This window comes from Notamacropus eugenii, chromosome 2 (genome assembly GCF_028372415.1).
Source record: "Notamacropus eugenii isolate mMacEug1 chromosome 2, mMacEug1.pri_v2, whole genome shotgun sequence".
Lineage (NCBI taxonomy): Eukaryota > Metazoa > Chordata > Mammalia > Diprotodontia > Macropodidae > Notamacropus > Notamacropus eugenii.
Window position 1 is genome coordinate 188,216,842 of NC_092873.1, and position 13,789 is coordinate 188,230,630.

Here is a 13,789-nt window from a genome sequence, read left to right on the forward strand (position 1 = left end):
TCAGGAAGATAGGAGTTTAAATCTGGCCTCAAGACACTTACTAGCTGTGTGACCCTGGGCAAGTCACTTAACCTCTGTTTGCCTTAATCCTCTGGAGAAGGAAAAGGCAAATCACTCCAGTATCTTTGTCAAGAAAATCCCATGGACTGTATGATCCGGGGTCAGTCACAAAGAGTCAGACATGAGTAAACAACAATAATCCTACCTTGTGCTACCTGTCACAAGGGGCATATAGAAAGAGCCTAGTGCTTGGTCCCTATCCTACAAAATGTGAGGCCAAGGGAAAGAAGCTAATAATCCATTTCAGAAGACAAACTTTCCAACCCAAGTGAATTGGTGTGAAAACAATTTAAGAGAGTGTTTGATTATGTGCTAAATGGTGAAGGGGCTTTTGTTTTTCTCCCGATTCAGAACAAATTCTCTTCCTACTCCCCAGCTCTGTTAGCAGAGCTACGTCAGACAAAAGAGTTGACTGCTTGTCTAGTCTCTTGTCCTCCAGATAAAGGGGCCAGATAAAAAGAAAGATTTTGTGGAAACGAATTAGAATTTACTAGGGGGTAAACAACAGAATGGGAGAGAGTGTGTGCAGAACCAAGGTTGAGTCTGCTGTAAAAATAAGGTTAACAATTAAATTTTTAAGATAGGAATACTACAATCACCATTTCTCTGTTGATCTAAGTAACCGCATTGTCAGAACTTAACACATATCACCCAGAACCTGTGCAAACAAACTTAAGGAGGTAAAAAAAAAAATAGCTTGAATTTATATAGTCAAGGAATCACCAAGCATTTATTAAGCACTTACTATACACCAACAGGTTTCAAACTCTTGGATGAGTTAGGGGGGTGTCTACCCTAAGCATGTGAAGACTCTCAGAGGCCAAATGGGCAGATGAGAACAACCATGAAAGTGGTTGAAGCAGGAGTTGTAAGATCTGGATCAGGCCTGGAAAGCTGAGGTCATCCCCTGAATGCTGGGTGATCTTCAGTTGTCCTGAGGTTTGTTTTGTCACTAGACTTCAGTGACTCTGGGAAGAAAGAGGAAGGCTGATGACTTTATACAACTCTGCCTCACTTCAATCCCTAAAGTCAGGGTGACTAGAGATGGCCCAGGATTCAGTGGATGAAAACAAGACTCTATGATACTTCTTAATGGTAATAATACTAGCTGATATTTGCATAGTGTTTTATGGTTTAGAGTTGCTTACGCATATTAACACATTTGATCCTCACCAGCTCCTTAGAGGTAGGCAAGGCAGAGATGGTTCATGAAAGTATTTAGCCTTAATGCTCCCCAAAGAAATGAAGTATTTTAATATGCCTGTGATGAAATATATATTATTCCTTGTATAACTAAAGAGAAATAACTTTTGCCTTAGGCTATCTCATCTACTAGACAGCAAATTTCCTGAAGGTAAGGACTTATATGTGTTTATTTGTATATCTCCTCTCCAGTCCTCAGAACAGAGACTTAGAGGTTCTTAATTAATGTTTACTAACTGATACCAACCCCCTCTCATTTCCTTTCAAATGGTTTTTTAAATGATAAGGATAGGGATTGTATTGTATTTTTCTTTGTATCTCTGGTACTTAGCCCAGTGCCCTAAGTATTTAATAAATGTTTGTTAATTGTTAATTGACACTAAGCAGTCAACCAACAAGCATTTATTTAGTGGTTACTACGTGCTGGGCAATGGGCTAACTGCTGGGGGTGGAAAGAAAGGTAAAAACCAAACAAACTGCATAGTAAGTTCCTCAAGAAGCTTATATTCCAACAGGGGATACAATATACAAATTAATAGATATATAAAAGACATATACAGAGTAGGGTTAGGTATTCTCAGACCTGAAGGCACTAGCAGCTAAAAAAAAATAAAGGGGAAAGGCCTCAAGAAAAAGAAATTGAGGTGAGAATTAAAGGAAGCCAGGGATTCTGGGAGGTAGAGGTAAGAAGGGAGAACATTCCAGGTATGAGGCATGGAGAAAGGAGATGGAGTGTCCAGTAGCAGGAATAGAAAGTAGGCCAGTATAGCTGCTTCATAGAATGTGTAGGGGGAAACAGATTGTTATTGGTGGTCTTTGGAACCAATGAGATCACTGAGTGAAGTCCTGACTCACTGGTAAATTGGATTTAAATGTGGCAGGGTTGCACCAAATCATCAGTCTCACTCTTTCTGCTAGAGTCATTGAAGTCTAGTGGCAAGACAAAACACAGGACAACTGGAGACAGCTGAGGAGGCAGTGGATGACCTTGGCATCTTCCATGCCTGACCAAGCTCTAAATGCTTCACAGAATCCACTCCAGCCTTCTTCATGGTTGTTGAAATAAAAATTGTTCTCATCTGCCCATTCTTCCTGGGAGAGTCTTCTCATATTTGGGGGTAGACATCTCCCTAACTCCGTCCCCCTCCCTGCAAGGGTTTGAGGTCAGTCAGTTCCCCTCAGGTGGAATCTGCCAATATGGTTTTATCTGGGTGTGACCATTGCCCATACTATAGCTTCTTGGAAATTGTAAGAAGACTGGAAAAGTAGGAAGGGGTCAATTTGCAAAATTCCAAACAGAGGATTTTACATTTGTTCTTGGAAGTAATATGTAGGAACTGGGCTTTATTAAGTGTGAGGAGGGGTCAAGTCCCCTTGACATCATAATGGCTACATTTTAGGAAAATTAGTTTTTAGAATATATATATTTTTGTTACATTTTGAGTTCTGAACTGTCTCCTTCCCTCACTTCCCATTCTGCACTAGACTAGGCCACCACTGGATACAGATTTTTATATATATGTATACATACATATATATATATATATATATATATAACCATACTATGTATACATATTTGTAACACTCAGAATAACTTGATTATTCAAAATTGTTCTTTGGACAATATTGCTGTTACTGGACTCAATGCTCTCTTAGTTCTGCTTGTTTCACTTTTCATTATTTCATACAATGTTTCCACATCTTTCTAAAATCAACCAGCTGATCATTTCAGGAAAATCATTTTGGCAGCTCCATAGAGAGACTTGAGACCAAACAGAAGACTATTGCAATAGTCGCTGTGAGAGGTGATAAGAGCCTGAACGAGGAGGTTGGCTGTGTGAGTAGAAAGGAAACCTATTTGAGAGATAATGTGAAAGCAGCAACAAGATTTGACAAAAGATTGGATATGTGGAGTGAATGTGAGGGAGGAGTTGAGAATGATAGAAAAGTTGTGAGCCTGGACTATTGGGAAAAGGATGACACCCTTGACAGTAATAGGGCAGTTGCTTTTTTTTATTGATTCAGAAGAATAAAAAGACTTAAATACCTAAATAGCCCAAAGGCCCTAAATAAAAATCCTTTTAAGGTTGTTTCCAACTCCACACATTGTCCCCCACCCCCAACTGTCCCCATGCAATCTGGTTTTATGATCAGGTTTTTAATTCAACACATTGCTGAGGTGGTAAACCCAGACTGGGACTCTAAGGGTACCATTGATAGTAATAATGAAGTTTGGGAGAAGAGACAAATAGTGAGTTATGTTTTGAACGTTTTGAATTTAAGATGCCCATATCCTTTCTATTTTGAAATGTCTAATAGCCAATGGGTGATGAGGGAAGCTGAGGAAAGAAAATTGGAAGAGAATTGTGTATCATTAGCAATTTATAATCTCAGGGACCTTCAGCATGTGTCAGAGATGGGACTTGATTCTGGGTCTTCCTGATGATATAACCAGCTCTCTTGCTTTACTATGCCATGCTGTCTTTGTCTTTTCTTAAAACAAACATATTTATTTTGCCAAGTTATTTTCATAACACAATCATTTTAATAACAGTGAGTCTTCTTAAAACTTTTTTAAGTTAAAAGAAATTGTTTTAACATGTAATATAATAAATATGTAATATACGTATATATTATGTAATATAATAATAAATATTATTAAAAATAATAGTGAGTCTTTACCAGTTATGTCATGGGGAGGGATTGAGGAAGAAGAAGAGGATACTTAATTCCAAACAAATGGGACCAACAAAAATCCAGTTTGCATGAGATGATTTTTGGTCAGAGTTATACTTAACCGTCCTGGAAAACACATGGGAAATGCATATGGCATTTTACTGCAGAGCAGGAAGGCAACTGGAGCATTTGATGGAGGACTTTCCAACGTGGGAGTGGGGAGGAAGGACAGGACTGTATGTTGGGAATGCTTGTTTCTTGGGTTGTTTTTTTTTTTTCCTTTCAACTTTGTTTCAGATTTGCTTTGCAATCTGGGCCAGATGCTTTATCTTTCTATTCACCTTACTACACCTTCCGTAAAATGAGATCCCTGAGATCAATCTGAGATAGTAAAGAAGCTTGTAGCGATAGCTAGGTCACTGGAATCCTCCTGAGACACCCCCTTTAGACACCGCCTCCCCTTTTCTAGGAGCTTAAAAAAGTGAACTGCATCATGGGTGCATTTACATATAGGATTGTTGATTCAGAACTAAAAGAGGTCATAAAGGTCACCTGGGCCAGTCCCTTCATTTTTAGAAAGGAAACTGAGGTCAAGAGGAATTACATGACTTGCCCAGACAGGTTTGCAAACAACCTCAGTGGGAAGGTTCCTGACATACAGTGTCTCTAATTTTGAACTTTGGGCATCTAGTACAAAGGCATTCACAACTGGCCACCTCTTTGATAATGACTATCACCTAGTCTAAGTAAATTTAGTTTAAAACAAGATAACAGTAAAAAAACAAAAACAAAAACAAAAACAACCCAAGATAGTAGGATCACGGATTTAGTGCTGTAAAGGACCTTACAATCTTACAGATTTTACAGATGAGGAAACTAAGGCCCAGACAGGTTCGGTGACTTGCCCATGGTCACTCAAGAAGTGGCAGGTAGTACTTTATATTACATCTCTGCCTGCAAAGAGAATAGAAGAGAGCCTCTAACATCCAGCCTCTCTACCCCTCCATTTTTTTTTCCTCTAGCAACAGCAGCAGGATGCAATGCAACAGCCCTGGAATGAGAGGACTGGGATTCGAATTCAACTCTATCATTTATTCTTAAACCCTGAAAGAATCCCCTAAGTAGAGACTCTGTGTTTTAGCTTCTTTATCTGCAAGATGGTAGATTAAGGGTTTTTAACCTGCGGTCTCTCAAAGGCTCTTTTATCTATAGGAATCCTATGAACTATAAATTTTATTCTGCTCCTCTAAAACCAGAAATCAGAGGGGGAAAATTGGGGGCTAAGGTACTGGGATTGGGGGGGGGGTACACAGTAGAAGAGGAAAAAATTCAATTCACTTCAATAAATGTATTAAAATGAGGGGGGAACCTTTAAGCAGTCAGAATTTGAAGAATATTCTTGGCTAGATGAGTGCTGAGTTTGTTCTTGTAAACAAAGTCAAGTTCTTACAAGAACAAATTCTCTGGATCTGATGTCTGTTTATAAAGTCATGTTTACTTTGCTTACCATTTGAAGCTTACTCCCCATTTGGCTCATTTATCACACAATCCCTTATGAAATCTTTTATTTTTATTTCATTTTAAGTATCATTTCCCCAGTTAGATCCTAAATTCCTGGAGGGCAGTGGCCCAGTCTTACACTACTTCGAATGTTGTACAGTACCTAGCACAAGGATGAAACACAAAATAGATAATAAATAAGTATTTGTAGAATCTCAATTACAAGTAGGAAAAAAAACCAGGCCAATTCCCCCATTTAAGGCATGTTCTTGGGAAATGTAAACAGTCAATGAACACTGAACATGTTTTTAGTGAAAAACCTAATGGAAGGAGGCACATGGAAGTGCAAACACATGCTTTCTCTTTGGTCTGAGTGCCTTCTCCCATAATCCTTTGTCTTCCTTTTCTGACACAAGACCCTTGAATAGGAATTCCTGGACACTTGGAAAGAAATGTTTCATATTTCAAGTACAATGTGCTATTAAGAGTAACAACTTCTGACATAATGTTTCAACCTTAACAGTATGCAATAGGGCATCCCAATCATCTTTTTTGTGCCTCCCATCTGCTACATCACCATTGACCCCAATAAGTTTTACATGAGTTTCATGAACTCAAGCCCACAAGGTGAAAGAGGGTTCTAAAAGGAAAATTTAAGAAGGCACCCCAAATCTGGACTGTACATCTAGAAAGGTAGAAGGGACAGGGACCCAGCAATTGTGCAATGAAACAAACATTTAAGTGCTTACTATAAACAAGGCAGCTAGGTGGTGAAGTGGATAGAGTGCAAGGCCTGGAGTTCTTAAGTTCAAATCTGACCTCAGATACTTGCTAGCTGTGTGACCTTCCGAAAGACACTTAACCCTGTTTGCCTCAGTTTCCTCATATATAAAACGAGCTGAAGAAAGAAATGGTAAACAGTTTTGGAATCTTTGTCCAGAAAACGCAAATGACGTCATAAAGAATCAAACCAGTCTGAATAACTAACAAGCAAGGTATTGTGTTAGGTGCTGGTGGAGGGGTGTGGGAGAGGAATATAAAATATCAATTCTCCACCCTGAAGGAGATTACAATTTAGGGATGCTGGGGAAGGGATGAAACCCATACAAAAATAGTTTTACTACAAGTCAGAATGTAATAACTGTAATGGAGAGTAAAGGTCCCCCAAAATATTGTAAGAAACTTGGGGATGCTGTAGAGAGATGAGTGCAGATAGAATGCTTTTTAAACTTTGTGTTGTTTTTTTGCAACATGCCTAATATGGAAATATTTTTTACATAACTTCCTATGTATAATTTATATCAGATTGCTTTCGTTCTCAGTGGGTGGGGGAACAGCTGGAGGGAGGGAAGATGGAACTCAAAACATAAAAAAAAGAATGCTAAAAATAAATAGATAAAAAAATAAAATAAATGGAGATTGGAGGGCAAGATTTCCTTTAGCTTGGAGGTCAGGAAGTATGAATCAGGGAAAGGCTTCATAATGCACCTGAACTGAGCTTTGAAGAAAAAGGCAGCATTGTGGAGGGAGGCCTCCCAGGCATTAGTACAAATGGTCTGCACAAACTGAATAGGAATTCCTGGACACTTGGAAAGAAATGTTTCATATTTCAAGTACAATGTGCTATTAAGAGTAACAACTTCTGACAATGTTTCAACCTTAACAGTATGCAATAGGGCATCTCAATCATCTTTTTGTGTCTCAAAGGAGTGTCTCACTGATAACACACAAGGAGACATTGGAGGTCTTGGACTGCAGCCTCTAACAGGTTCACTCTTGATCTGGTCAGACAGGCAGGCAGCTTCTGGGGGATTAATAATCAGCTTTATTCTATTCTAGTCTTCTCAAAGGGTTGTGGGAGAACCAGCTCCTACAGCACTCCCTAATCACCCTTCTTGAAGGGGTCAATCCAGACAGGCACACTTCTGCTTCCCTTAAATCCCCTCAAGCCTCCATGGGGGCCAGTTGAGACACACAAACTCCCTGTGCCTTTTCCCCCTCTATGGGTTTCTCCCCATTCACTGAACAATGCCCACTTGCTTTTATAGGGACAAAGACAGGCAACTTGCCAACATTAAGCTCACAGGTAACTTTAGCAATATAATCGTTCTGGGCAAGTGCAGTAAATATCAATTATGTCACTCCCATTTCTCATGGTGCAGCCTCAGTAAGACTGTCTGTCACTATGATTCTAAGAACTATTATCTAGAATCCTTGGGACCATTCTGGGAGTAACTATCTAATAACTATCTAACACCTGTAAACTAGACATTCACATGGCCATGGATCCTGAGAAACTAAAAGGATAACAAAAACCTCCTTACATACAGGAGAATAGCTTTTAGTTTCATAGGTAAATTGCTAGAAGGAATCTTAGAAATAATTGAATCCAAACCCTCTACCTCTGTGAGTTATCTTCAGGAAACTAAGACAGAGAGGTTAAGTGACTGTTAATAAAGGGGCAGAAGGTGGACTCAATTGAACCTAGATCCTGACTCTAGGATTACTCCCCTTTCCCACTGCCCCAGGTTAGGAGTCAACTTTCAGAAAAGGAGTGAAAGAAGAGGTTGAACCCAAACCACAGAGGCCTTGAATTCCAGGCTAAGTCTTTTATATCTTATCTGGTAGACCAAGAGGACAGATAAGGTGCACTGGAGAGAGCATGGGGCTTGAAGTCAGGAATATTTGAGTTCAAATCTGGCCTCAGACACTTACTACGTGACCCTGGACAAGGCACAGTTTCTTATCTGTAAAATGGAGACACATGGGGGAAGGAAATGGCATAATCTTTGCCAAGAAAACTTGTGCTTATCCATGGGGATCAGGATGAGTCAGAACAAGCCATGAGAATCTACTAGGGGCTTTCTAGCAGCCATAGGGCTCTACTAAAACTGTTACTTCAAGGTTCTTTGAATCACTCCCAGGATGAATGATAGAGGGTTAGTGAAGAAATATTAAATGCTCTCAAAATATTGAAACTGGAACCGACAAAGTATCTGGAAACCCAGAGGTTCTTTTCAAAGTTTAGAAAAAGGAGTTACAGGGAGAGTGCAGAAGGAGGAAAGACACCCCTCCATTAGGTTTGAGGTCCTGTCAAATCCTTTTGAACTTGAAATCCTCTCTGATCCCAAGTTCAAACTTTTCCAATCACGACCACCCACTTGGGCACTGAGATTTCCCTTACGTCACCAATGCTTTCTGGCCACGTGGTGGCCACATGTAAAAACAAGAAAGCGGTGACATAATGGGGCAGTCACGCCAACCACGGGCGTTGTAACAGCGATCTCGAGTTAGGGAGATGGATTTGCCCGATGCCTATGGAGGAAAACCGTGGCTACAGCGGCTCGGAACAGCTTCTTTTGCAAGTCAGAGCTTAACTTCACTGGGGACCCGGGTGAGGCTCCGCAGGCTGAAAGAAGCCCCTCCAGATCTGCTAGGAAAGGGGGAGAAGACGCCTCTGCTCCCCTGTGAATGCCACACACCTAAGGGGGAGACTTGGGGGGTGGGGGCCGGCAGGCGAGATGGGAGTGGGCGGTGGGAGAGAGTGAAGGAATGGGAGGGAGAAAAGGACAGAAAAAGACGAATGATACGGAGCTAAGGGAGGGAGGGAGATTCGCAGAGAGGAGGAAGGAGATATGGAAAGAAATAAAGGAGGGAGAGAGAGGGGAGGAGAAAGGGAGAAGGGGGGGGAGAGAGAGAGAGATTGGGAAAGAGGTAGGAGAGAAAGACCGTGAAGAGGAAGGAAGGACTGAGAGAAAGGGTACCGGGAGATGCGGGGAGAGGAAGGGGATACAGACAGACACACACTAACTCTCTCTCTCTCTCCCCTCCCCCCGGGGTGGGGGGCGGGCGCGAGCACTTCGGCTTCCCCCAGCCAGCCCGAGGCTGCTCCACGAGTCCCCTCCCCTGCGCGCCACCGCCAGCACAACATTCCATTTATAAATAACCCCCACGTGTGCTGGTAAATAAGCGCGCGGCGCGTAACTCGCGAGGCTCCCGCCGAGCATGCGCCGGCACGCCCGCCCCTCCCCTCCGCACGTGTCCGCCGACTTCCCTAGCGCCGCCCAGCTGCACTCAGTCCCCTCCCCGAGATTCCGCTGCCCTCCCACTGCTGGCCCCCGGGGCTTTGGACACCGCCCCCTAGCTCTGGGCTCGCCAGCCTCCGGGGTCCTAGAGCTAGCCCAGGTTCTTGGCGTGCCGTGGGGAGCGCTCTGCCGCCCAGTCCTCTCTCTTCAGGAGGCGCAGGCAGAAAAAAGAATCTTTCTGGCTCGCGCGCTCTTTTTTCCTCCTCCATCCCACGGTTCCTTAGGATTTTACTCGATTGTTTATTATTGGCGGGGCGGGGGAGGGGAGTGGTGGAAAGGGGCGGGAGATGGGAGGCCGGAGACTGGAGCCTAGGCGCCTGGGCCAGTCAGAGTGCGGCGGGGCTTGATGGGTGAGACGAGCAGCGAATGGTGGCGCGGCAGACGGCGCGGCGGTCACGCGCTTATTGATACAATGACATCATCTGTTTGTACGCGTCGAACTAGCTTGGTGCAGGGGCGGGAGCGTACGTCACTTGAGTGACTGACCCTCCGCCAAGCTCGGAGTCCTCGGGCGCCTCCTGCTTGGGGAAGTGGAGGTGGGGCCGGGGACGGGAGCGGGGTGGAGGGGCGCGGCTTGGCTGGCAAAACCCAATGGATGCGCTTTTGGACAATTTCGGATTGCTAATGGGCTCGCGGCTCGCGTGTTCCCAAGAACTTCCCTGAGACTTTATGTAATGACAATAATAAATAACGTGTGTGACTGAAGACAATCTGATATTTCATTTCCACTTAGTACATGTAAAGAAGTGCACAAGTAACCTGGCGTCCAGCTTTAGGCTCACGTCCCTAATGCAAGGAATGAGTGGTGAAAGATGTTTGCCGGAGAAAAATCTATTTAGAAATGGAGCGAACATACGTAATTACCATATTAAATGTTGTACTATGTTATAGTATAAATATTAAATACAGCACAAATACTGTATTAGAGCAACTTGAAAGTCTATTTTCCAACAGCTTGTGACTATCTGCTTCTGCTTTTCCATTCAAGTATTGTTCTGTCGGTACTAATTACTTCGTTCCTCTCTTCTTCTCCCGCCTCCCCTCCTCACCCCCCCGCCATAAAACCCATTCAAAGGAAACCTAGTTTTCTTCATGAATAATCGTGTATAAACTAGCATCTGGACTAGTGTGCCTACGTGTTGGGGAGCCCGCGAGGGCCCGTACATTAAATCAAAGGGTTTCTGTTTGTATCAGTCTGTGCGAGTGGCAATCTCTTCCTCGTGGTGTCATGCAGTATATGCGGTGGGTCCCTTAACCCCCGGCCTAATCACTCGTGCAAGTCTTCAGCCAACGTCTTAGTAAGGAAAAGAGCAGTTATCACATCTCTCATCTTCTCTGGAGCTCATTAGGACATGAACACTGAATCTCCTCCAGAGTGCACATGAAGGAGCTCTCAACTGTGGGTTCCAACTGTACTGGATCCTGTGTCCCCAGCTCCACGGAAGTCCTGAGTGAAATTCCCAAAAAGCAAAACACTTTTACACCAGGTCGTAGTTTTCTGGTTATTGGGAAGTGCGGCCGGAGAGATACAGGGAGAGACTGACACTTTGTAGCTTGCAAGCGAATCCATTCTTGCCCTTGCGGGAACGTTCCTGGTAATAAAGATCTCAGCAAAGTTTCTCAGCTCTCGGTTCCCCTCGAGCTTTCTCCTCCCCTTCCTTGTCCAGCGTGGGCGCGCACGCACACACACACACACACACACACACAGACACACATCCCCCCCGCTGCCTGCCTTCTCGGTCCTCCCTCCCCCTGGGCGGGGACCTGTCTGCTGTCAGCTTAGGTTGAGGCTCCCTGCGTGTGTCTATAACTTTGTGTAGCTGCTGCTGCTGGTTGTTAGGAGAAGGAATGTGGAAGTCAGCAGTGTGGAGGGTGACAGGCTGCCCGTGCAAGCTGCAGGAGCGGCAGCAGCAAAAACCTAAACCCTTCTCCCGCGCAGATTCTTCGCTTTCTCTTTTTCGCATTTTTGGGAGACGTGCAGAATTTTGCATTCTCCCCCATCGTTTTTAAAGGGAAGGTGCCGCGGTAGACACAGGAACTATGCAACGGGGTTGCTGCTTTTCTCTCCTGTGACTCCGGATCTGTTTTTGAACAAGCTCAGGTTCTTCCCTTTCCCCTCCCCTTGACTTTGTCTTTTTCTCCCCCTCCGCCGTCTTCCCCAATCCGCCCCCTTCCTCTCCCTTTCTCCCTTTCTAGTGTTTTTTAAAGGACTTGAGTGAAGGGGGGTGGGGGGAGAACTGTCAAGATGGCAGCAGCAGGAGCAAGGAGGTTATGAATGTGTTAGTACTGGATCTTCTCGCAGCCTTAGGGAAGACTTGAAGCTTCCAGACCTGTTGGAAGATTTTTGCTTTGATTTGCCTTTTTTTCTTGAGAGGCAAACGACGTCAGCAAGAACATTGCAAAACAAAACACCAAAGTGGTTTTTCCTTGCCCAGTTCAGCTTCTTGCGAACAGCCTCCGTTCTATTCTTTTGATTTTTGAAAGTATCTCGGACTGGACGGGCATGAATTTAGATGCATATTAACCCTTTCCTGCCTCTGAGTCGGAACGAGGAGAGAAAGGGAACTGAGGGCGAAAAAGTCATCGTGGTAATGCGAGAGCTCTAACCTCGTCTACGGAAGCAAGAAAGAAGCCTGAGCTGCTCTCTGATGGATACAGTGTAATTTCTGTGGTGCGGGTGCCTCGTCGTCGGTGGGAGGGTGGAGGTCCGAGAAAGATCGGAAGACGCTACAGACTTCTCTCCCCTGCCACAGAAGGAAGCACTTCTCTGTCTGCATGGAGTGAAATATAAACAAACACACACACTCCCAGTAGCAGAGCAGGCACCGAGCTGCACCACTCAATTGCGTTTGGCTTCTCCTCGCTTTAAAGGGACAACCCTCCCTCCCCAGTACCCTCCTCCTCCACCTCCTCACTTCCCCCTCCCCCCTCCTTCTCTCACTCTTCACCCCCACCCCTCCCCCTCCCTCCTCCGCCCTACCTTCCTCCCTTCTTCCACGCCCCAGCCACCTTGTCCAGGAGAGACCTGCCTATCTGACCGCAGCTGGGGGAGGGGGTTGCCCCATCCGTGCCTAATCCTCCGATTGTCTCCACCCCCACCCCTCCCACCCCCCCGCACCCTCAGGCGGCGGCTGCTTTGGACTGGGAGTCGCTCGCTCTACCAGGTTCACGGGAAGGGACGTTTCCAGGTCTGCCTGTTCCCCTGGCTTGGCGAGGTACTGATCTGGGAAAAGGAGGCGGCGGCAGTCAAGGTCCGCCAGGGACTTCATTCCAGCTCAGGATAACCAACTCTCTCCCCTGTTTCCCTCCTTTTCTCCCCCACCCCCCAGCCCTCCTCCCCGCAGGCTGCGATCCTGATCCCTTAGCCCGTTCTCCCCCCCTCCCCTCCTTCCCTCCCCCACTTTACCCCGCCCCAGCGAGAGAGCCAGGAGGAGAACCACCGCTCGAGCTAGAGAGCGAGCGAGGGAGAGAGCGAAGGAGCGAGCAGCAGCAGGCAAAAGGCAGCCCGAGGGCCCGGGCGGCGAAGATGGCAGAGGCGCCGTCCTCCCCGGCCCCGCTCTCGCCCCTGGAAGTGGAGCTGGACCCGGAGTTCGAGCCCCAGAGCCGGCCCCGCTCCTGTACGTGGCCCCTGCAGAGGCCCGAGCTGCAGGCGAGCCCGGCCAAGCCCTCGGGGGAAGCGGCCGCCGACTCCATGATCCCCGAGGAGGAGGACGACGAGGAAGACGACGACGGAGGCTGCGGAGCCCCTGGGGGCGGCGGAGGAGCCGGTACGGCCATGGCCATGGGCGGCGCGGGCGGCGTCCTCGGCCCGGGACTGCGCCCCGAGGAGGCGGCCCGGCTCCTGGCCCCGGGAGGGCAGGACTCGGGGTCCGGCGCGCCCCCCGGGGCAGGCGTGCTGAGCGGGGGGCAGCAGGCGCCTCTGCAGCCTCCGCAGGCGCCGCTGCCGCTGCCCCCTCCGCCGCCGCCGCCGCTGCAGCCGCAGCAGCCGCAGCAACAGGGGGCGAGCGGGGCCGCGGGGCAGCCGAGGAAATGCTCCTCCCGGAGGAACGCGTGGGGAAACCTTTCCTACGCCGACCTGATCACCCGGGCCATCGAGAGCTCCCCGGACAAGCGGCTCACCCTGTCCCAGATCTACGACTGGATGGTGCGCTGCGTGCCCTACTTCAAGGATAAGGGAGACAGCAACAGCTCCGCGGGCTGGAAGGTGCGTACGGACTAGCCCCCCAGGGGGGATCGGGAGGGAGGCACGGCAGTACTTTAACCAG

The 13,789-nt window shown here is 46.5% G+C and overlaps 1 protein-coding gene and 1 long non-coding RNA gene across 3 annotated transcripts in view; one reads left to right on the forward strand and one right to left on the reverse strand.

Annotated features, from left to right (window-relative positions):
* Nucleotides 1-13,789, reverse strand: part of LOC140526625 (uncharacterized) — a 66,259-nt gene that overhangs the window by 16,346 nt on the left and 36,124 nt on the right. The gene's annotated exons all lie outside the window — the stretch shown is intronic.
* Nucleotides 8,711-13,789, forward strand: part of FOXO3 (forkhead box O3) — a 153,886-nt gene continuing 148,807 nt past the window's right edge. The window contains exon 1 of one of the 2 annotated variants that reach the window (XM_072642996.1): nucleotides 8,711-8,833. In XM_072642996.1, coding sequence (XP_072499097.1) covers nucleotides 8,738-8,833 — 96 coding nt within the window. In that variant the 5' untranslated portion in view covers nucleotides 8,711-8,737. Of the gene's footprint in view, nucleotides 8,834-11,308; nucleotides 13,729-13,789 lie in introns of those variants that run through there. The other variant, XM_072642995.1, reaches the window with a different exon arrangement.